The sequence below is a fragment of the Phoxinus phoxinus genome (assembly GCF_949152265.1).
Source record: "Phoxinus phoxinus genome assembly, chromosome: 4".
Classification (NCBI taxonomy): domain Eukaryota; kingdom Metazoa; phylum Chordata; class Actinopteri; order Cypriniformes; family Leuciscidae; genus Phoxinus; species Phoxinus phoxinus.
In genome coordinates, this window is record NC_136879.1 from 25677538 (window position 1) to 25702308 (window position 24771).

General features: G+C 38.8%; 2 protein-coding genes across 6 annotated transcripts; one reads left to right on the forward strand and one right to left on the reverse strand.

Annotated features, from left to right (window-relative positions):
- The first annotated feature begins 614 nt into the window (after positions 1-614).
- On the forward strand, positions 615-17033 carry LOC306997197 (transmembrane protein 87A). Of its 5 annotated transcripts, none has more exons than XM_079610361.1 (21): positions 615-875; positions 1223-1289; positions 1399-1490; positions 1574-1693; positions 1842-1892; positions 2586-2654; positions 3626-3688; positions 3779-3887; positions 4706-4767; positions 4933-5116; positions 5554-5653; positions 6627-6720; positions 6879-6946; positions 8668-8780; positions 10859-10917; positions 11006-11109; positions 14731-14801; positions 15375-15436; positions 15651-15703; positions 15899-15929; positions 16349-17033. In XM_079610361.1, exons 1-21 carry the CDS (start codon positions 738-740, stop codon positions 16388-16390), a joined length of 1752 nt encoding a protein of 583 aa, XP_079466487.1. In that variant the 5' UTR covers positions 615-737; the 3' UTR covers positions 16391-17033. The 5 variants fall into 5 exon arrangements, with proteins under 5 accessions (XP_079466487.1, XP_079466484.1, XP_079466483.1 ...); XM_079610358.1 differs by having other exon boundaries at positions 664-875; positions 14614-14801; XM_079610357.1 differs by having other exon boundaries at positions 667-875; positions 6879-6950; positions 8672-8780; positions 14614-14801.
- A 653-nt stretch (positions 17034-17686) lies between these two features.
- LOC306997198 (uncharacterized protein) lies at positions 17687-23558 on the reverse strand. The gene is made up of 3 exons (XM_079610362.1): positions 23164-23558; positions 19299-21327; positions 17687-18451 (listed from the first exon to the last, which is right to left on the reverse strand). Exons 2-3 carry the CDS (start codon positions 21142-21144, stop codon positions 18429-18431), a joined length of 1869 nt encoding a protein of 622 aa, XP_079466488.1. The 5' UTR covers positions 21145-21327; positions 23164-23558; the 3' UTR covers positions 17687-18428.
- Between the last annotated feature and the right edge of the window lie 1213 nt (positions 23559-24771).

The window sequence follows — 24771 nt, forward strand, 5'->3', positions numbered from 1 at the left end:
GGCTGTCTAGACAGCATTAGAGACTCATTGAATAACCATCATCATCATCAACTTTTATTCCAGACTCATGGTCCATTCAGATGGCTCAGACATGACATACAACATACATTTAAAAAAAATAACCATATACAAGAAAATAAAAACAGAAGAAACTACAATACAGCATTTCTATATAGACACTTATACCAGTGTTTCCATAATGATGATGGGTATGGTATGGCACTAAACCTGGGATTTACTAGTAACATAACAATGCTGTTCCGGGAGTCGTTCAGGCGAAAATATAAGAAATTTATACCTTTAAAATAGTGCTGTCAAATCGATTAATCATGATTAATTGCATCTAATATATATATATATATATATATATATATAAACTTTTCTATATATATATACTTTGTAAGTTCTACAGTGCATATATTTGATATTTTTACACCTGATTGTGCCCCCTTTTATTTTTATATCATTACTTCTATATTGTTTTTGAAGTTGGTTTTCTTTTTTTTCTTTATCTTTTTGTTATTTTTTGTTATGCATAATTGGATAATGTGTAATATTGTATTATTTTATGCATCTATAAATTATTCAATGCTTATTCAATTACAAAAATGACCAATTCAATGCTGGTTCAATGACCATATACGTCACCACCCACCAAGTGACGTCGAACAGGATGTAGATTTACACAAGGAAGTGTATCGCGCTGAAGTTGTAACGTCAACTGCTTCCTTATAACAATGGCGACTGTCACGGCCGAGTCTTTGGTATCGCTAAGAATTAGAGGAGTACTGATTGTTGTCATTCTTCATTTCGTATTTATACCACCGCTGACAGCTATATCAGAGCCGGGCAAATGGATCATGAATGTGGATGATGTAAGTGCATCACCAACTGCGGTATTACTCTTCTTCAGGCTCGGTGAAATCTTGACCCTCGCGTAATCATGTCTTCTAGACTCGTGTGATATTGACAGTCCACTGACTTTGCACATACAACACCAGTTAACACTTACCATATATGTAAAAACATCGATAATATGATGTTATGTGCCTAATACTATAGTGGTGAACATGTATCCTAAATGTTTAGGCTAAGCTATTTTAGAGTTACAAATACATTTCTTTTATAATAAATGTACGTTACATGAAGGATTTTGTGGCAAATGAATACATTTGTGTGTAACTAGTAAGATGGTGAGTATTCTCCTTTTTGTGTATTTCAGAAAGTTAAAGTGAACTACTTCTATTTTCCAAAGACAATGTTCAATGGCACTGACATTTCAATAATCTGTGAGTATGCTCTTTACTTTGTCATTTCCCCCCCCAAAATAATTTATCATGCATCAGTGAATCGGTTATGCTTTGCATTATTTGTATTAATCGACTGAACATGTTTCAGGGCACAAAGGAGAGTGCAATGGTCTCGTAAACTTTAGTGTATCATGGTATTTGCGGAGTTCTTCTTGCCACGATGAAGTGTTTGGACTTAATGTGAGTGAATTGTTATCAAAAAGTGCTGTTTTTGACTACATTTACAGCATTTTAACATGCAAAATTCTCTTTTCTCCACAAAGGCTGATTTAGCAGTATCATATTTTAACAGCACGAATGTACTGCGGACAGGAGGCAATGGTTTCTACATTGGTCACTTGAATGAGCCTATAGAGTGCACTTCTATTATCGATGGAAATAAGGTACATGACAACTTCTCTTTTTAATACATTGATTCTCGAGTGAATGTCCATTTTGTTACCGTTTTAGTTTATTTAGGTCAGACTTAAATTAACATGAATTTCAAAGGCTCTGTCAATAAGCATCTCTTTTTCCCGATTGAACACCCAGTATGCAGTAGAAAACTCTGATCAACTTAAAATGCTCGTGCCAATCAATGAGGTGAGTTGAAATATTACAATTATATATGGGGATAATGTACTGTCAACTGACCATTATTTGCAAAATAAAACCCAGCTGTGTGATCAGGACTTCACTCATCCCTTGGCTGCTCAAATAATGAATAAATAGATATGAAATATTGATTTGAGAATATTGCATGAGATGAAAGAGGCCATGGAGTGATATGCTATGTAGGAAATCTGTTGCCTAATAATCAATTATTCAATGGTGCAGAGTGCTGTGATTGACCGATCAGAATCCATTATTCCAAATAGCTTTGTAATAAGTATTTTATTTGTAGTTCTGATGATCTGACACAGATTCTGTCTCGCTGTTAAACTGACAATTTTTTAGAGCTAACCTAAATAGCCGAAGCATAAACAACCAGAAGACTTTGCTGTTCCTACGAATATCTGGTCTAACCAGTTGTGTCGTTAATTCTTTTGAGTGTGTGTCCGGATTCAGAAATTCATTAACATATTTCTAGTATAGATTTTGTCCAAATAGGAGAGATCCTGCCAAATTTCTAAACCTGTGAAATGGGAGAGAACAACAACATAATAATTTTAGGAAAAAACATTTTGAATCAAAAAAATTTTTTTTAGTTGCTACAGCCCGAAATGTAATTTAAGCTGCAGCCAGAAAATGCAGGAAACGCCTTGGGAATATTGTCTGCTCTCTTTTGTGTTTCAGCCAACCACAGCTAAAGAAAACAGACGAAGGAGGGATGTGGAGAAGAAGATAGAAGTACAGGCGAAAGATGTTTGTTCATTTTCTGTTCAATATTTTTTAGCCTCACACTGAAAATCAGAATTGAAACCTTAAAGGATTAGTTCACTTTTAAAATGAAAATTCTGTCATCATATACTCACCCTTAAGTTGTTTTAAACCTGTATGCATTTCTTTCCTCTGCTGAACACAAAGGAAGATATTTAGAAGAATGTCTGTAACCAGACAGTTTCTGGTTCCCATTGACTTCCATAGTATATTTTTTTCCTACTATGGAAGTCAATGGGAACCAGAAACTGTCTGGTGACTGACATTCTTCTAAATATCTTCCTTTGTGTTCAGCAGAGGAAAGAAATTCATACAGGTTTAAATCAACTTAAGGGTGAGTATATGATGACAGAATTTTCATTTTAAAAGTGAACTAATCCTTTAAGAATTCACTCAAAATGAAAAGTCTGTCATCATATACTCAACCTCCAAACCGGTGTGACTTTTTTTCTCTTGTAGACGACAAAAGGAAATGTTTAGCAGAATGTCTGAGCTGCTCTCTGCCATACATACAAAATTAATGGAGACTGGGCTTTCAGGCTCCAAAAATAGCAACATAAAAACATAATAAAAGTAGTACCTACAACTTGTTCACTATATTCTGAATCATCTCTGAAGCCATGTGATAGTTTTGTGTGAGGAACAGACAAAAATGTAACTCCTTTTTCAAATTTCTTTATATTGTGGTCACCATTTACTTTCATTGTATGGAAAAGAGCAACTTTATACGTTCATGTGAACAACATGAGAGTGAGTAAATGATGACAAAATGTAGATTTTTTTGGGGGGGGTTAACTACTCTATTTAATGCCTTGTTATGATTATTAAGTGATGCCTGTGATGGTATTTTTTATTGTAAAGGATGCAAAGATGCAATATGATGTTCAATGCCAACAAGGTTAAGATGTAAATGCAGATTTATAGAAGTACACTTTTTCATATGTTTGTATGATCAGGCTGCTGGAACAAATTCATCACCTGCTCCGAAAAGCAAAGGCTCTTTATTAGAAAAAACCTCAGTGAGTATGATTTCACAGAATCACAATTCGAAAATGGGTCTTTATTGTGGCTCTTTCTTTACATGCATTTTGTTGTTGTGGCAAAAACAGTCTAAATCGCACACCGGAGTGGTTAAAACCTGGGAAGACAGCCCTTATATGTTCATCATCCGAATTGAGGCGTTTCCAGCTACCAAAGACGTGAAATGGAGCAAACCACGTAAGATTATAATTAGGCTTAAGTGTCCTAACCAGACGCGATAAGATTCCAGCGACAAATAATTTGTCTGTCCACACTAGACGCGACGCGACTGCGAGATGCGTAAAAATCAGTCAAAACCCACAGCCAATCAGAACAGCATGTGGGCGGAGTCTCGCGGCAAGTGCACAGCACCAGAGAGTAATCTTGACGGCAATTGCAAGAAGATGAATAAGTAGGCTACATAATCAAATTCACAAATATTACACCATTTAAACATTATTCAAATACATAGGCTACTGAGTTACTAAAACAATCTTTGTCAAATAATACACTTGTTTGTTCACATTTTGAACGTTCTTGTTTGATCTGAGGTGAATTATTCATTGTTGCTTTTACAGCTACAAAGCTGGGAGCACTAAATGATATTCAAAGTCACATTACACTCTTTTAACATTAAATAAAGCACATAAACAGTACCTGAGATTATCATTGCCACACTTTGTGTTTGTTGTTCCAGGGCGGCGTCGCAGAAAAATAGAAACCGGTTCTAAAATAGAATCGTCGCCGTCGCGGCTGGTTAGGACAAAAACTGATTAACATGGAAAAGATTCCTTTTATTGTGCGTCAGAACAGAAAAATCAGAACTCAAACTACATATGAAACCCATAAAGCCAGATCTTTGATTATCAGCATAATGTCTTGTGAACATGAACAGCCCAGTTTGACATCAAGGGTCCTTTTGAATGACGTGTACAATTACTAACAAATTTGATAAATAAACATATTTTAATGTTAATAATTTTAAGAATATGTTTATATATTTCTTCAAACTACAGTGGAGGTCAGGATGCATGGCCCTTATGACTACATCTCAGCATCTGAATGGCCTTTGATGATTGTGAGTATCTTTGTTTGTTTTTGTCTAACTGCACTTTTTTAAGACTCTGATTCCTATGTTATTGTAGGATTTACTGTAGCAAAATATCAGTGTTTTGTGTAGTATTTTGTTAGATTCTTCTATATGCAAAAGCTTCCACTTTTACTTTTTGCCCGTTGTCCTCAGTTCTACATGGTGATGTGCATCATCTACGTACTTATGGGCGTGCTGTGGTTGGCTCTCTCGGCTTGTTACTGGAGAGACCTGCTGCGGATTCAGTTCTGGATTGGTGGAGTGATCTTTCTGGGCATGCTTGAGAAGGCGGTCTTCTATGCAGAGTTCCAAAGCATCCGTTACGATGGCCAATCAGGTAACGCTAGTTAAAAATGTGTCCTAAAAACAGATTCATTATTTATTCATGTCACATTTCAGCTGCAGACACACAGTATGGTCTCACATCAAGCTGTTTGTTATATTTTATGTGTAGTACAACATACAGTATGTGCACTCAAATTAGGTCAGTTTTTAAATGGTCACTGTGAAGAGAAATGAAGGCTGTTTAATATTTAGCTTGTAATGTTTTAATAAGCATTTGTAATAATCTAGTACATTTAAAAATAAAGCTGCTTTTTTATGTTCAACACAAAGGCAAACTGTTTATATGTACAGTATAGTATTGTGGCCCATTATATCAATAAATCCTTAGGCTTATGTTTGATGTGACTGATTCTGTAATGGTGCTGTAAAGCTTTGATAAGGTTACTATAGTGAATGTAGTCATCACGGTGCATTATTTTGTGTGTGCAGTTCAAGGTGCAGTGGTGTTTGCAGAGGTACTTTCGGCTGTGAAAAGAACCCTGGCTCGAGTGTTGGTCATTATTGCTAGCCTGGGATATGGCATAGTCAAGTAAGTGATTTTAAACCGTGATAAATGGAGGCGTAATAGACTAGAATCTGGTCTAATCTTTTATTCAGCGAGGATGCATTAAATTGATCAAAAGTAAAGACTTTGTTACAAACATTGTAAGTTTTGCAAGAAATATTTCTATTTCAAATAAATGCTATTCCTTTGAACTTTTCTATTCATTAGAAAATCCTGCAAAAAATGTATCACGGTTTCCACAAAAATATTAAGCAGAACAACTGTTTTCAACATTGATGATAATAATAATAATAATAAATGTGTTTTAGCACCAACTCAGCATATTACAATGATTTCCAGGATCTAAAGTTATTTTAAACTGTAATAATATTTCATAAATGTTTACTGTGTTTTTGATCAAATAAATGTAGCTCTGGTGAGCATTAAATTTTTTTAAAAAAGTGACAGACCCCAAACTTTTGAACACTAATATAAGTGTAATTAGGGATGCACAGATATGAAAAATTTGAAAGCTGATAACCGATATATTGGCCAATAAATCTAAATCCAAATTTCTATATAATTTTCGAGAGCCTGATTACCAAACCAAAAGTCTCACCATTAGAACCCATGTCCCAAGCACACAATTGTAATGTTCTCATTTATGTAGCCTATATGACAGCACATGTTGCACATAACAGTATTTTCCTTTTTTTAAGTGATTCCAAACATATTTCAAGCTATTCAAAACCATTATGGAGAACAGTGCGCATCTGAACGGTCTCTGCTGAAGGAAATAGTCCATTTATTGGCTTAAATATTTCAGCCAAAACTTCTTATCGGGACAATAACGGTAACATTAAAAATGAACATTTATCAGCCGATATATCATGCATCCCTAAGTGTAATACTATTTGCAGTTAATTCTGGAAGTGGAGTTCAATTGCAGCAATGCATTTACTATAAGAGTAATCTTCTATACATGTCCCCATTCAACAACTCTGCCTTTTTGCTGCAGGCCAAGACTAGGAGCATTGCTGCACAGGGTTGTGGGAGTAGGATTGCTCTACCTTCTCTTCTCCATTATAGAGGGCATCTTGAGAGTCAACACGGTAAGGAGAGTCTCACCGCTGAATCCAAACACATTTTCACTGCCAATAATAAATAGTGACTAGTGGAGAAATGTCTCCTCCTTTGTGGCAAACCTTCTAATTTAACATGATGCTATTGCACCAAATGTCATGTGAAGCTTAATGTTTCTCTCTCGCAGGAGCACGGTGGTACAAGCAGGCTGCTTTGTGACATTGTTATGGCCCTCATTGATTCTTGTGTTGTTTGGTGGATATCCTTTCACAACTCAGTCTTCTGTTAAGATTGTGTCATAGTAGTGTTCATTTTGTGGTGTTATTACAGTGACTTCTGCATGGTGTAGTTTAGGACAGGTAAATGGAAATGACAGCAGATTCAACAGGGTTGAACTTATAAACTTATAATTGTTTCTACTTCAGTAACAATGCATACAGTACTCTGTGCAATTCTGTTTGTGATGCTATGTTATGGACATTTGAGTCTCATTGCTCTTCTCGGATTCTTTTGGCACTTGTGTTGGTGGTGGCGTACAGTTTAAATAATGCCTTGTGGAATATCTTTTTTTTCCCATTTTCAGTCTTGCTTTCAAGCTAGTAGCATGATGTAAACCTGCCTTTGTTGGGCTGAATGATGGTTATGGGTTGCAAAGTGTGAGCATTTAGAACTAGGGCTGGGCGATGTATTAAATTGGATTGCAAAATCTGGATTGGATTGCAATATAAAATTAAACGACATAGGAATTTAACGCTACTCGATTACTGAAATGCTATTTATTTCATAGGTATATATTCACAGATGCCTCATTAGTGTCTGTTTCTATGGGCTGCTACGTAATTCGTCCACCATATTGGAACAGTCAAATCCCTTAGTTTATTTTATTTTTAATGTAACAATTGGATATTGGATATATTGCATAAATTGCATTTGCTACATAAACCAGCACATTCTGAACGGTTATCCAATTTCATTGAATTCATTAAAATTCATTGAATTGGTAGTGTGACTAATGAACGACATCATGTTAACCGTTCCCAGATGGCGGACATGTCGACATTTATGTAGCGGTCGAATGTGGCATCTGCATAATATACATATCTATGATTATTTGGCCATAAAGTTTCCTGAGAACATGTCGTTACACAGACATAAATTACATTTTAAAACATTGAAATAGAAAACAGTTGATAAAGTAAATGCAGCATTGGTGAGAGTGCTTTAATTTATGCTAAAAACATTTTTTTTTAAATGGTTTTGTTCACAAACCATTTGGATGAAAGGATATTTTAGTTTCATGGAAATTTTTAATTTGCGTTTGTTCATTACTGTACTTCTTGTGTTAATCATTTTGGAAAGTATTTGGTTGAATTGACAGTTCCTTTGAGAAAACAGTCAGCCTTTCAAGCCATCTCTGAGCAAATAAATAAATATTGAGGTTCTGAATATCTTAGAAAGGCAGTCGTCCAGCCCTATGTAGGACCCTCTGATGGTGGTGTGTGTGACAGTGCTACTCTTCTCTCTCTTTCTCTGGCTCTCTCTGTCTTTCCCTCTCTCTTCCCCTGTATTGTTCTGCCAGGCTGAAGATGACCTGGTGTTGCTGGCTGCCATCCCCTTGGCTGTTCTCGACTCTACCCTCTGCTGGTGGATATCCTACGTTTCTCCAATGCTGCTTGTGTGTGTCCCTCTTTCTCTCTTGCTGGGTTGTTTAACAGTGGCCCTCTGTATGTCGGCTGTTAATCGCCCTTTTTTGTCCTCCTCCCCTTTGTGATTCCCTAGATTTTCTCCATTCATAAAGCTTGACTCACCTAAAGGACAAACTCGTCCATGTTACAGCCAGTGGGTCAGGAAGACTCTCTACAGTTCTCTGTCATTTCTGTTCTGTTTTAACTGCATAGTAAGCTGTGACTGATTTAGATTGTGACCATTAGGAAGTTGCTGAGCTCTAGTGATCAGATATAGTCCTTGACACTCAGTCACATCTTCATTAGCCTGGCCCAGACGATGAAGCTCCTTCGGCTGAGGAGAAACTTGGTCAAGCTGTCCCTGTACCGACACTTCACCAACACACTCATATTCGCTATCATCGGTGAGGACACACTGCACACTTCTACGCTATTGTGTGAAGTGTCTTTGACTTTAATCACTGGCATTTCAATACAGTACTGTAATCCTTTCAATGCAGACTGAATTATGATTGGTCTGTCAAACATCTGGGTTACATGATTTATTAATGGAAAGTGAGCCGTAATTGGGGACATTCAATCTCTGTCTCTCTCTCTCTTGCTATATTTAGATTGGCAACTCTTCAAACTATAATTTTACCAAAAAAAAATAACGCTTGCATGCACTGATATTCCCTTCATAATGCACTACCGTTCAAAAGTTTGGGGTCTAAAAGTATGTTTAAAAAAAAAAAACTTTTATTCAGTAAGGACACTTAATTTATTAAATGTGACAGTAAAGACGTTTTTCAATGGATTTTCTATTTTGTAATACACACCAGGGATAGACAATGTCCGTCCTGGAGTGCTGCTGTCCTGCTGAGTTTAGCTTTAACTCTAATCAAACACATCTGAACAAGCTAATCAATGTCTTCAGGATTACTAAGGTTCACAGCCAGGTGAGGTTTTTTTTTTTCAGGATTGGAGCTAAACTCTACAGGACAGCAGCACTCCAGGACTGACCTTGTCTGGGTTTGACCTCCTTTTGCCTTAGGCATATCATTTTTTTTAAGAGGTTTTAATCCATATTGACATGATAGCATCACACAATTGCTTGTCGGATGACGCATCCATCATGCCAATCTCCTGTTCCACATCCAAAGGTACCCTTTAAACCTTATTCACAGCATCTTTGCTTTTGAATGGGTATTAAAGCGAGGCTGTGAGGGACAGACATGCATCTCTTCAATTGGCTGTACTGTTATTTAATGTGTTTTTGGATTGTTCTGCTCACGAAACACTGGAAAAATATATTTCCAAGAAATTTCAGTCGACAAAAAACTCCCGACAATATAAGCTGTGGAAAATTGTAAAATATCTAGGATATTTATACTGCTTTTTACAGCGGATGCCATTGGAATCACGGCAAGTCTATCCCTTACAGCCTCACTTTAATACCCGTCATGGTGCTGCTCTGAATAAGGTCTATTGGATTGAGATCAGGCCATTTGAGAATAGTAAGAATATGAACTCATTGTCATGTTCAAGAAACCAGTTTGAGAGGATTTAACATTTGTGACGTGCGTTATCCTGAAGTAGCTATCAGAAGATGAATCATGCTCAGTTGATGTACTCAGTACTATGAGGCCCAAAGTGTAACAAGAAAATATCCCCCACACCATTACGCCACCACCTGATGTTTACTCCAAATTCAGACCCTACCATCTGAATTTCATAGCAGAAATCAAGACTCATCAGACCAAGCAACCAATTTTGGTGAGCCAGTGTGAATTTGTAGCCTCAGTTTCCTGTTCTTAGAGGACAGGAGTGGCACCCGGTGGTCTTCTGCTACTGTAGCCCATCTGCTTCAAGGTTTGACGTGTTGTAACGAGTGGTTATTTGAGTCTGGCCATTCTCCTCTGACCTACAAGTTATGTTCAACCACAGAACTGCCGCTCACTGGATATTTTCAAACTATTCTCTGTAAACCCTAGAGATGGTTGTGCAAAGATATCTCAGTAGATCAGCAGTTTCTGAAATACTTAGACCAGCCTGTCTGGCACCAACCGTGCCATGTTCAGTCACTTAAATCACCTTTCCTTCCCATTCTGATGCTCAGTTTGAACTCCAGCAGACCATGTCTACATGCCTAAATGAAATTGAGTTGGTGTCATGTGATTGGCTGAACGGGTGGTATCTAATAAAGTGACCGGTGAGTCTTGAAAAGGAAGAATCCTGAAAATATATATCACGGTTTCCACAACAATGATAATAATAAGAAATGTTTCGTGAGCACCAAATCTCCGCATATTATAATGATTTCTAATTCTATTATATTTTACTGTATTTTTTTATCAAATGAATGCAGCCTTTATGAGTGTAAGAAACATTTTAAAAAATCGTACCAACTCCAAACTTTTGAACGGAAGTGTATGCAAATATAATTATTTTTGCTTCTTTTTTTTGACCATGTTCTCATAATGAAATTCTCATTGTCTTTCAGCATCTGTTATATTCATTGTGTGGACAACAAAGACCTTCAAGTTTACCAAGTGCCAATCTGTGAGCACTCTCTTACATGTAATAAATATCTCTTCTGTCTTTTTTAGTTACGTATATTTATTTGACACCTGTTTGCCCTGAACTGTAGGACTGGAGAGAGCTGTGGATAGATGATGCCTTCTGGCGCTTCCTGTTCTCCAGTATCCTGCTCGTCATTATTTTCTTATGGAGGCCTTCAGCGAACAACCAGAGGTAAAGCACTTCACCTCTATCCATGCGCCAACCCCGTTTGTAAACTCCGCTTATAGTGGAGACAAGATCATCAGTCTCTCCTTTAGTGATCGACCGATATATCGGCCGGCCGATACTTTGGGCCGATATTTGCGGTTTTTACCGATGCCAATACACGGCCGTTGCCGATACACGGCTGCTGCGTTCGCCATATTTTTTCCCCGGCATTATTTACAGACAGGCCGTCCACAGGCAGCTCTGTGTTGCTGGAGACGCTGCACTGCCCCTCCCCCACTAGCAGAGAGCTGGAATTTGCTCTTCAAGACAACGATAAGTTTTAAACTTTCAAAGCATATTTTAACTGTTTGACTTGGCTGAAATATTGCCATACACTTTAAAAGTGGGACACATTGCTCTATATGTGCTTGCAACTATAACTAAGCAAGTTTGTGGGTCCACATGGAAAACGCGAATGCCTCTATAAAACGGCTTGTCATTGTATTTAGGGAGCTGCAAATAGGTAAATTGTAGGCAGGCTATTCGTATGCAGAGCCGTCGCATAGGCTGTGCGAACTGTGCAACCGCACAGGGCCTCGCGCCACTAGGGGGCCTCGCAATCTTGCGTTTTTTATTATTACTATTATTATTTTTAATTTTGTCTTTTGTGGTGGAACACGCAATGTAATGCTATATAGAAATATATAGTTTGCATCTTAATTTAATCTTTGTTTTATCTTTGTTTTATTATTTTATTAGTTCATTAACTAATTGTTAACTCAACTAATTTAACGTAAAGAGCTGGATACTAATTAAATAAATGTCAACTAGCCTAAATGCATTGATTAGAATTTCCATAGAATAAAGATTTTTATAGTCGACTAGTAGTCATTCATTTAAGCAATTAGTCAACTAATCTCACGTTTATATTAATTTCTGCTTAAATAGGCTACTGAGTGCATGGAGGAATAGCCTATTCCGCGCTCAAGCGCATGCATAAATCTTGCCCCAAAGCAGGCTAATGATAATATGTCTGAAAAAATGACGAGGCATTTTTATTGTTTATTAATAAAAAATATATATTTTTAAATCAGTGTCGGCTGCAAACATATCTATATACATCTCCGCTGTAAAGTGGATACGCCTTTAGAGAGAAATGCACCTTATGGATTACAGCCTAATCAGCCGGTATTTGCTTTCGATTCGAATTTTTTCGTTTAAAAGCGGACATTTCAAGCTTTATATAGAAATATTCATCATGTTTTTGAGGCTATACACTGTGTTTCAGTTCATTTTTGAGACGCGCTCCAGTTTGCGCATTTTTGAGATGCGCTCGGCCCTGTTTGTTTTATTTTATTTTACAAAAGCACAACGTTTTCTTGTTGTTGAGAGTTTACACAAATAAAAGTAGCTTGCGACTGATGCATTATTCTTTTCTGTATGACCAGAAAAGATTGAGTAGCCTATTTAAAGTTGTTTCCACTGTTGATAGGAAAATGAAAGTGTTCGCGCCGACGCCTGCCGCAGTGCGCGCTCCACGTCTCCACACAATCACTTGGATATGCACCTATAGCTACTAGCGAACATTAAGGCCTATCTAGGTTAAAGTTAGAGCGAGCTGCCATGCCAGACGGATAATTCCTTTTCATGTTTAACAAATAAAATCATGCATTTTCTACCTACAGCGAGTAAGCGCTGCACCAGTTTGAAAAAGGTAAAAGCATAACGAGCGTAGCGAGAGAGGGGCCCAACTGAGGGGGATGCAGAGATGTTGCTGCGTTTTTATATTAACATTTCTGATTGTTTAAATTATCAGCCCTCGGTAGCCCCCTTAAAATGCGGGGCCCCAGGCAATAGTCCGTCTTGCCTGCCCTATTGCGGCGCCTCAGACTATGTTCATGATTATGTTGTATTATTCTACTTGATAAAAACGTATTGCAGCGAGTCGAGCGAGATTATGCGTGCAATAGAACTAGAACAGTTATGCGTGACTGTTCCACATCAAAGAGCAGGGCCTCGCATTTCAAGTTCGCACAGGGCCTCGCACCCCACCTGCGACGGCACTGTTCGTATGCATACGGTAGCTGTTACGAACACTGGTCATACATAGGATTAAATAATGCCGACGTTGTTCCGTGGTATTTGTGGGAGTTTTATTCAGCGACCACCTGGCTGGGGTTTGGACGCGTACGTGTCTCTCCAGTGTTTCCCACAGACTAATTTGTGGCGGTGCGCCACAGAATCAACACCGAACGCCACATATTGCGTTTTTTGGCGGTCGCCAAAGCTAATTTTTATCCCGCCAAAGCCTTATTTGATCGGTGAGTGATGTATGATTGACTGCTGCAGCGCTTGTGACAGGTCGCGTTACTGAACGAGCAGAGAGAGAGAGAGCGCCCCTCCTCCGGCCGCGCGCGCGCATTCTCACTGTACGTTCACACCGCCGCCAGCGAGAGCGGCAAAATTCGCTCTCGCCGCCCTGCCATTGACGTTCTTTTTATTAATGTCCCTGTATGTAAACAGGGACACGTCGTACAATAACGGGAAACCCGCAACAGAAATAATTAACTTTTCCTCCATTTTGCTTAGGAACTAATGTGGTCGGAACCAAAGTTTACAGGATTGTGTTCTCTGGTATCCTCTCAGGAGGAGGACTTCTACATTCCGATTGGTTGCCGCTGGTTGTGGCCGAACCGCGTCATAGCTTATTACCATAAAGTTGACAAATTTCAACTCTTGCAATTAGCGCTGGGTGTGAGAATTGTGCTAAAAAAAAAGCTTCTCTAAAAAGCGTTCTGCGCATTCAGCTGACACAAAACACACTTGATCAATAAACCCAAAAACCTATCCAGTGATGAAATGTTTTCTGTGTTGACCCAAATCTTGAGCGATGTCCTAAACTGCCGGGATAATCACACAAACGCGTACACGTCCGCTAATGACTCCTCCGATTCCCACACTAATGACTCCTTTGAACCGATTCCTTTTTTATGAATGGTTAAAACAACTGATCTATCCAACACTGAACTCACCAGACGTCTGAATCAGTGTAGGCTATGACAAATACTTTACAATAAAGTTCAATTTATTAAACTCTAGTTAACTACATTAGTTAACATTAACTATTATTAAACTGCACTTCTACAGCATTTATTAATCTTTGTTAATGTTAATTTAACCATTTATAGTAGCCTTATTAAATCAAAAGTTGTATTTGTTAACATTAGTTAGCCTAATGCACTGTGGATAACATGAACAAATGAACAGCTGTATTTTTATTAACAAAGATTAATAAACAATAGGCTACAGTAACAAATTTAGCTATTACTCATTTTTAATTATGCTTAAGTATTTTTAGCACTGAACTCTTTTTTTTTACTTGTTAGGGTTAGCACAGGTTACCCTCAACTGTTTTTACTATTTGTTAAATCGTTTTTTTAAGTTCAATAAATGTTCCTTTTTTAATTTGAGACTTGTAACATTTGTCATCATCATGATAATTGTGTCAATTTTATGATGTAAATTGAGGGAGCAAAAGCAGTATCGGCTCCAAATATCGGCTCAAGAAAATCGGCAGCCCATATCGGCCATCGGCACTAAAAAATCCATATCGGTCGATCCCTACTCTCCTTCTGAACCCTCCAGGTATGCCTTCAGTCCACTGGTGGATGAAGTTAGTGAGGAAGAGGAGGAGCAGCTAATGAATGAAGCCTTCGGTAAGAGTTTTAATTAACAAATTAGCAGGTGTGAGACACAAGAAGTGGCTTATATTTAAAGATGATGATGTAATTCTGCATATGGGATCTTTCAATGTATGATATATTTGATTTAAAGTCGCAATGAAATCGCGACAGATCTTTTCTTCTGTATTGTGATATACATCCGAGTGTAACAGATTATCAAAAAAGAGAAAATGTAGGGAGGAACTTGATTATATTCATTGGTTGGTGATTGGATTGGAAATGTGGTTGTTATGCTCAAAAGTGGAGGCAGATGAACTTGACCTTCCATGTGTGGAGTTTAAGCAGACTAGTTGAAGATTGGTCTCTCATTTTCACAGGCATATTCAGTTGGCAGTTTTTCACAAATTTTCTCAAAATTGAAACGTATTCATGGATGAATCATTCACAATGAGATCTATTTGCATTTCACGCCGACTTTAAAACAACATAGTTTAAATTTAATCAGCACACTTGAATGCTGCGCATCATGTCTGCATGTTTGGTTATCAGCCTTTGTTTGCTTGACTGTGTTTAGCCGGTTCTAACCAGTTATTCTTGAATCTACAGAGGGTGTGAAAATGAGAGGGATGAAACCAGAGACCAACGGAAGTGCAAAACTCAGCAAAGTGGTAATGAACAACAATACTTGGCATAAACAATGAATAGCTTTACTGACAATAAGCATGTTGTATTGCCATATATAAGAATGACTTAAGAAATATATAAAACACCATGTTGTGAGAAAACAATCGCTCATTGTGTATTCCTAGATGTGCTGCATGTTTTTTGTCATGTCAAGGCATTCCCCTAATGGTAAATATTTACAATTTGTGGTCACTACAGGATGAAGATCTCAAATGGGTTGAGGAGAACATTCCCTCATCGATGGCGGATGTGTAAGTCCAGGGATCATATAAAAGTCATATTTCTACAGAAATTATGATTAGAATGAGCAATAACTGGTTAATTTTTAAAAGGAAATTCACTTTTTAGTCAGGTTATTTGTACAACCAAAGACATTATCAGTTTGCCTGTAAATCTACTAGCAATTACTGCCGTGTCATTGACGTGTCCTTTTCTTTGTTTTGCAGCGCACTGCCGCCTCTGCTAGACTCAGACGAGGTAAGTGTCTCGTACTCTGATAGGCCAGCAGTGGGCGCCATTTGAGCTTGCAAAGTAGAACACCGAGAGCGATCAGCCTGTCACGTCACAGTGTTTACCCTCGCGCTCTCTCTCCGTCGGTTGTTTTCTTTCTGCTTGGAACAAAAGGAGCGCTGAGGCTTTGGAGGTTTTGTCTGACTAATAAGACCTCACTAAAGCTAACATTGGACGTGTTCATTTCGAACCACAGCCAATACAGACAAATCTCTTAAAGAGGAGATCAGAGATTACATGCTACAATACATGCAGGCTTTTATAGGCGTTTATGTAACCGTGTTGATTATTTCGAGAATTTGATTGTATTGCATAGCCTTTTAAAATTTTCTCCATTGTTTAAAAGATTAACTCTAATGATTTTGTCTTTCTTGCCCCACCCCCAGGAGATCATGACTACGAAATTTGAGATGTCCAAAATGGAGTAAATCTATGAAGATGTATGTATTGTGTGTGTATATATGATATGTGTATGACAATGCACAACTGCTTTATCCTGAAATGAGCTTTTCATAAGCAATGTCTGTAAATATGTGGGGCGCTGGGTAATGCACTAAAGGACTTTTTGTTTTATTTTTAATTGCCTGTTTGTATTTATATTTTCTCAGATAATATGGTGTAAGAGTTTCTTAAAACATAACTGTAAATTGCCTTTGACTGTTGTTTACATATCTACAGCACAAACTGTGATTAAAACACATTAGTTTGTGCATTGTGCTCTTTTACTAAGAGGCTTTTCCACAGCAATCCTCTTAATCACATAAAGATGGGACAACATGTCAGATGAAAGCACTCTTTTCTGGTTTTCTTTAATTCGTCAGTATGCTTTCATAAATGAAGAGTACCTCTCTGACCTGCTGGTATTTTCAGTAAAAGTGGCCATTAAGTGTCATCTTGCTGGTCTGTGGACCATTAAGCAGATTGCCTTTCAATGGATTTATCTAACGTGAGATTTTAATGCACTGTGTCATAGTTAATAAAAACCCCTCTGCGTTTGGGTACAGTTAGAAAATGAGGTGACTAGATTTGGCTGTCTAAAACAAAGGGCAAAGGTTGTTTTTTTCCCCAATTGATCCAAGCTCACCTCTCTCTTTTTGCAGAATCCTTTTTTTCCCCCTAGAACCAGTTAAACTACTGGCCACATGATATCTAGCAGCATGTGCAGATGCTCATTGGAAAGTAATGTATTTTTATAGCAAAAAAACAAAGTTATTACTATTGACCTGTTTTGACATGTAAGTTGAGACGGCTGTTGAATGTTAAATGCTTTGACAACATATGCTAAGTCTGTAAAGTCCACCCGGGTTGTGTTGTCAATTGGTATTGATTTCATCTCAAAGCCACATTCAAAAGTCTGTCATGCAGAGTGTCGGTTTCACCCGCTTGCCAATACAGTCTCAATATCTCTGTCCTGTTTTGTCCCTGTTAAGTCAGCTCAGTGTATCTGTTAATACTTCCACACAGTTCTTCATTAACCCTGACCCTGCGGTGAGCTATAGGGAAATGCTGCACCAAAACCTGTTGCTAGGCATTCTGTTAATCTGCAGTTAACGTGCTAATAGCATGATCTTGGCGAATTAGTGTAAATAGTTGACAACATTATGGTGGGCAAAGATGGGACAGTCATAATCATCTGAGCTTAATAAAATATGTTGGGGATGAAGTGAGATATTAAATTCCAGTTAAAGCATCCAATATAAATAAAGCTTTGTCATCACAGGAATAAATTAATTTTTTTAATTTATTCAAAAGTATTACTGATTTTACTGTATTTTTGATTAAATAAACAGCCTTGGTGACAAAAGGGACTTTCCAAAAACATAAAAAAATTTGAATGTTTCCAAACTTTTGACCGGTAATGTAAATAAATCGTGTTGCTTTGCATACAAATTACTCAGCATTTCTTTTCTAAAATCTGTAAATGGCAAAGGATGTCATAACCTGCAAGAAAACCCAGAGAATTACTTAATGTTTAATGGTGGTTTATTCATATACACAAGATAACAGTCTAAAAACAAAAACACAGAGATTAGAGCACATTCCGTATTGAATTCACAATTCGGGGGGCAGTCTGGCGGGCTGTTATTTTAATTGTGTCTGTATCACATATATCTAGTCAAAAGAAAACTACAAACATAATGGCAATTAATATAAAACTAACAGTCTTTATGATCACGGTACTTTGTGATCACTGAGATTAACATTTCAAAGGAATGTCATTTATGACAATATAAAATCTCACTAGTAGACAGGCAAAACATTTACAATGATGGAATGGTAGCAAGAACTGCACTGATTGATGATTCTGAATTATTGCTTTTCAAGATTTTTTTTAACTATGTGGATTGCATCTCTCACCATGGTGAATCGTGGCGTAAACATGTGATTACTCCATATTTTGGGGGGAGGGGGGCAAAGCTCCTCGCTGAACGAATCCCATGCAGATCTAATCCTCTTTGTGTGGCGTCACACGTTTCCCGCCTTTTTTTCTGGTAAATAATAACAGAAGAGATTTCAGAATATATTACAATATATTTCTACATTTAAAACTTTCATTTTAATATTTAATTATTCACATGTTTTTGTCACAGATAAGAGGTCATTTAGGTTCACCAAAAACACATTTTGTGAACTTTATAATACAGAACAGCAAACACTACACAACTGCATGTGAAAATCCTCGACTTCAAGAACACCATTATTATTGGGTCCACATTAACATTGAGACATGCTATAATTTTTCATTTAATAAATTATTATAGGTAGAGAATACTTCCTGAAAATACACAAACTGGTACTTTGGGTAACTTCACAACAGCTCAATTAAAGCACCTGCATCTTCCTCACTGACCCTAAAATTCACAACTTTTTAAAGGGGTGATGGAATATAACAACAACTTTTTGACACGTGTCCACAACACCAGAACATGTTCCCCACAAACACAAATGCTGAGTATCAATACAGGGATCCCTGATTTAAAGTAACTTCTCTGTGACAGTAACTGACATCAATATCTGTATAACTGCTATTATTTTCAGGCTGGAAACACTGAAAACTACTGTCCGGAGGCTCCTTTTCCTTGGCTAACTGTTCAGTGGCTGAGGATACAACTGCACGCACGATGGAAGCGGCAACCTCATAGAACATCCTCTTCAAGGCCTCCTCTTGTTCATCTGCATTGGTCTTCGCTGACCCAGAAAGGGACCCTCCACATTGAGGGGCCCCATCCCCCCTGTTCTCTACCTCAACACTAGTACCTAGTCCTACTTTAGACTCAGCTTTGTCATTTCCATTTTGCTGTAGATCTTTCGAGTCAATTGGGGCTTGACACTCACCGCTTTGGACAACTGCATTGACAGTATCGCACTTCCCGTCTTGATTTAGGATTTTCCCATCCTTCGGACAAGTTTTGCCACTAGAGTTTATGGTCTCCTGGTTGGTCTCCTCATCCTTCACATCATTCTGGGTTGTTGCTTCATGATTGTGTGCTGCGGTGTCCTCTGATGTAGCATCCGAACATCCATTCTCACCATTGGCTTTTGGCTCTCCCTGGCCTCCATCCTCTGGTGCTGGATCTGCTGCATGAGGCTTGTCTGATGGCTGACCAGATGGTGCGCTAGTGTGGGACCTCTCCTCTCCATCAGAACTCTTGTGCTCGCCTGCCACCTGAGCTTCATTATTGCTCTCACTCTGAGCCACAGTCTGCTCCTCTGATTCAGTCTGTGGGACATCGGTTGACCCAGCTGCATCATCAAGGCAATCCATGTCTTTAGCCTCGCTCTCAGCAGTTTCATCGCCATCTTTCTGGGCTGTTGTACCCTCCCCCATGTCCATGCTGGTACTCTTCCCCTTTCGCAGTATGAAGTTCTTTAGTGACACAGCACGGTTGAAGTGTGTCCTTTTTGCCTTGGCTGTCTTGCCTGAGTCTTTACCCGCCTGTGGTTCATCAGTCTGCTCTTGTTCACCCGCTGCTTCCTCCTCTACTCCACCAGTGTCAGCTGCCTTCTTTGATTTTGGAATAACTCGTTTTTTGAAAGAGGTCCAGATCTCATTTGCATGCTGGTCCACAGACTTTGCATGCTGTGTAGTAGCAGTTGCTCCTTTCTCCTCATCAACGTCAGCATTAGTCTTCTCCTGTGTTTCTACGTCACTGGCTACCTTTACATCTTCCATCTCCTGTTCTGCCTCTGGGTCATTTTCATCTTTTACATCTGAAGAGTCTTTGTCCTTTGGTTTGTGGATTCCAACAACTGATGAATCTCTCTTCAGACCTTGGAATGTCCAAGATCTCTTCAATTTCCACCTTTTTTGCCCAGATTGCTCTGACTTTGTCATGGAATCCAATGTCCCAGTGTCTCCTGCTCCATCTGCACTTGTTCCATCTGCCCCCTCAGCATCCTTGGACTCATCTGTGCTTTTCTTGTGACTTTTTTGAGCCATAAGTTTCTTAAAAGAGTGCCAGCGTTTCATGTTTTTTGTTGTTTGAGGGTTAGACTTGTCTGGCTCGTCTGTGGTCGGAGGCTCTTCTGTTTGGTCAGCCACAGTTGTGCTGGCGTCAGCATCCTCTATTCTGTCTAGTGATTTCGACCGAACCTTGTCATGTTTTTGGAGCCCCCCTGTACCATCCTTTTTGTCTGTGCTTTTGTGTGAGAATATTTTAGCGACAGGATTGCGGATGAAGTCTCTGACACTGGACTTCTCTCCTTGCTTTGGCTTGGCACCAGATGCCTTTTGCTCTTGGGAAGCCTCCTCATTTTCTGTGGCTTTTTCAATAGTCTGCCCATCAGCTGCAGCCTCGTTAGCTTCTGCTGGCTGACTAGATTCCTGTTCTTTAGGGCCTGCAGTATCCCCTTGATCATTCTGATTGGAGGCCTTATCCTGCTCCTCGCCTGTAGTATCCTCAGATCCTGTATGCTGCTCCTTCTTCTTCTTCCCTCCCATTACTTTTCCAAGCCCACTTTTATTTAAAAAAGAGTCCCATATTTTTTCAGAGGCTGGTTTGGATTTGCTATCAGCTGGCTGCTCTGTGCTTGGCGGTGCCTCAGTAGCAGGCTGCGTTTCCTCTGTTGAAGCCGGGGCTTCCTCTGTTGAAGCTGGGTCTGGCTTTGTGGTTTCCACCTCAGCTTTATTCTCAACAATGTCTGCTTGGACAGGCTCTGCAGTAGCCTCAGTTGCCGCCATATCCAAAATCTCCAATTATCAGGAATTTCTCACTGAAAAAAATACTTATTTCCTTCTGTTCTTTATGGAACTGAGTTCATTGATGATCAGCCAACAGCTCTGAGAGTGTTCCTATCCAACGTATTTCCATAAGAATTAGGCAATTCTGCATCATATTCCGTGCTGAGAAGATGGACTTCAAAGCTAGAAGGAGAGGAGACAACAATCAGTTTTAAATTGGCTGTATGTATCAGCATGTGAGAAATGTTTTTTACAATGCTTGAAACTTATGTATCTTAGTTCTACAATTTAGCTTATTAAGCCCATTATATATATATATATATATATATATATATATATATATATATATATATATATATATATATATATATATATATAAAGATCTTATAAACCTCTAAACTCTTCACCCTGGGTCAACTCATGTCGCTTAACACTGGGGCTGGTTTTGTTTCTACACAGAGGATTCTTTTGTGATTACAAAAATGATCTTATGTCAAGCTTTCTTAATGCTTAAAGCAATTTAATGCTTCCTCTGAATGACCCACTTGAGATTTTGAAATTATTTTACATTGTATATTTGGTCTAAGATGCTTGAGGTGAAACCACATGTGACATAGTTACATAATTGATTTTTTCAAAGAACCATATGACTGTATGCACCGTAAAATGAGTACAGTAGCATAAAAAACAAAAGCAATATTCTTTGCCTTGTGAAAAGCCTGATGGAAAGAACATGGCTTAATTGGATTTTGCCGTGACTGAGACTGTTTACTGATGGGACACAAGACCCTGCTTGCCCATCCGAGTGACACTGGGACAATTGAGGCTTGACGGTTTTGTCCCCTCTTTTCATGAACAAAACCCTTCCCCTTTGTTATGCAAACGCAAGAGAAGAGACTTGGAGAAGCTCCCTTGATAAAGCCCTAAGTGTGGGCTCAAACCTTGCTTTGCAGAAGTAGAACCTAATTCTAATGAGAAACAAGGGAAAAGCCAATGCAAATGCTTGAGACAGCAGGTGCCAGTGCTCTTCAAAACCTCATTTGCATTGCTAATGCGTCCCTAACCATCTCCTCCATTTTGTAAAAATGCGTTGATATCAACATCACCCAAGTTATTTTAATTGAAGGCGTTGCGCGAGTAGTACGTTATTTGCCAAAAATGCATCGAAAAGATCTCAAGGAGACATCCTACTTCTGTTGTGTCTGGAAAACATGCTGAACAATACTCATTCATGCCACTTGACTCGGATCACCAATTTATAGGACCTTACAATAGTTCGTAAATAATTTAAAAACATTTAGATTCGCGAAGCTTCCAGTAATCAGCAACATGTCTGTCATCGTGTAAATGTGTGATGTGGGAATTATGAAATCATCATGCAGCGGGAAAACAACAACCTGCGCGCCATACACACACAAGCGCGCGCGCATTCCGTCTATTGTGGCAAAGCCATGCTTCTTTTATTCTCGAAATCTCGTTGGTATCCAATTCAGCGACTAAAATGTTTTTGTTTCATAAAATGGCATTTAATTGATACATTCACCACAGACTGAGCGCAGTTTAGAGCAAATTCACACTTGAGTGCGTCTGATAATAATATGCGAGAGGACAGTCTGGCACGTTTGGCGAAGTTGATCGCATGAATGAATGAACTCGTAACAGTTGCTTGAGCAAACACGCAATTGTGAAGCAGATGTCCTTATTCATAAACATAAACACAAAGCAAGAAAAGCAGGAAACGGATTCGTTGAACCAAATGCTCAATTTTACCATGCCTACGAATTCAAATCCAGGGCGCAGTCATTGCGCGCCTATTGTCCTTTCCATCTAAATCTCTGCACTTCCTTATAATGTCCATTGTAAATGCATTGCTCAGGCGAAGCGTTTAAAACAATACGTTTGTATTTTGACTCAGTAAAGAAATGTAATCAGATCTAGCATACAAAATTAAGTTGTGCACGACAGAAATACTTAAAATTATACCCCCAAAAAGTATAACTAAGAAAAGAGTCTGCAAACCTTGTTTCTCGTGTGTAAATCCGTCCCGTGTGCTGGGGGAAAGGTAATAATCTGCTCCAGACTGGAAAAGACACTGAAACTAAATCCCTGCTCGCATCCTCATGCCTTGACTGAAGAGAGATCAGTGTGCGTGTGAGTGTGTGGAGAATTGCGCGCGGGGACGTGGAGGGTCGAGCGCTGGTATTAACAGACGCGCAGCTGCGGCTCCATCTATCTCACCCTGTTGCCCTTAGCAACCAGGGAGACCACCCCCACCCTGCCAACACCACCACACACACCCGCCCCCAACACTAAGAGGGTTACAGTACGGGGTTGAGATGGTAACTTTAATTTCAGCCACCACTTCCCCCGATTTGCGTGAAATGTGGTGATGTTGCATCACGACCATTCAGATTGGCTGCGGCAGGTCCGCAGATTTTTTTTTGGTTTGTTTTTTTGTACCCCATGATGCAGGGCAACAGATCGAGCGCTCGAGCTAACGTCTGTAACACACTGCTTTTGCTATTTGTCTTACACTTTCATGTTGTAATATTTCAAATTTTTCTGCTAAAATTGAAGTAGTTTGAAAATCTAGTAGATATAAAAACCAATAAAAAACATGGGCATTTTTAAATTTAATGCATTAAGTTACTTGGGTTTAAAATAGAAAGAATTTTCAAATAAATAAAAATGGAGACATATTTCTACTGTCATCTGATGAGGCTTGTGGATGATAGTGATGTCACCCATAGCTAATTTCTAATTGGTTAACCTGATGGTGTTACATCTCACTACACACTCCCCTACAACTCTGTTCAAATGAAAAGGCTCCACAAATAGAAATGTGAACAAACCGACCTCATTATCTGAAGCTAATTGTTGGGGAATCAGAACAAAGGCACGTGTGCACATTGAGTTGATGCAACTGGACAGTAAGAAAGATAAATGTGTCTGCATCCCAGAATGCTCTTGAGACCCTAAAGCATAGAGCTAAGGGATGAAATAGAATATTTAGGACTGTGCTAAGGCCAAAATGGTGTTTTATTGTGTCCCTGCTCAAAATATCGGACACAGTTTGCCCTGAGGACAGAATAATACGCGTTCCACTGGAAATGCATTGCTCTGTGATGAATATTTCATACGATTGAGCATCTGCAAGAGAATTCTGTTCTCCTTCATTGAGCTTTAATTTCCTCATGGAGGATGCCACATCTGTCTGGAGGCATCATGGAGTCAGACATTCAGTCTCGGTCGGGTTCAGGGCGCAACTGATCGACACTGGAGGATAATCATGCGGCCAAAGAGTCATAGTAAAATCATCCTCATTCAAGCGAAGGGGAGGAACATAAGGGATTGGTCAATTTGAAAGGAGTGACCTATAAATAGCAGGATAACAGGGGATTATTTTGACAGGACATAAAGTAACTCTGTTATGACTGTGTATGTGGCGATGCAGATGCTCTACGTGGATGTTTAAAAGACTGTGTTTGTCTGACTTTCACTGCACTTCAGAGATGGTAGATCACTTGGCAGTTGTAGGCTCTAGGCTAAATGGTCAGGATGTGTTTGACTGAGCAATGTGTCGCACTTTACTAGTTGTGCTATAGGCTACATTGTTTTAATGTTATT

Coding starts and splice junctions, on each gene's coding strand:
- LOC306997197 (XM_079610358.1), top strand. CDS start 738: ATGGCGACTGTCACGGCCGAGTCTTTGGTATCGCTAAGAATTAGAGGA. Junction 6,947..8,667: donor ATTGATTCTTGTGTTGTTTG/GTGGATATCCTT, acceptor CTTGACACTCAG/TCACATCTTCATTAGCCTGG. Junction 15,704..15,898: donor CCCTCATCGATGGCGGATGT/GTAAGTCCAGGG, acceptor TTTGTTTTGCAG/CGCACTGCCGCCTCTGCTAG.
- LOC306997198 (XM_079610362.1), bottom strand. CDS start 21,144: ATGGCGGCAACTGAGGCTACTGCAGAGCCTGTCCAAGCAGACATTGTT. Junction 18,452..19,298: donor CAATGCAGTTGTCCAAAGCG/GTGAGTGTCAAG, acceptor ATTATTTACCAG/AAAAAAAGGCGGGAAACGTG.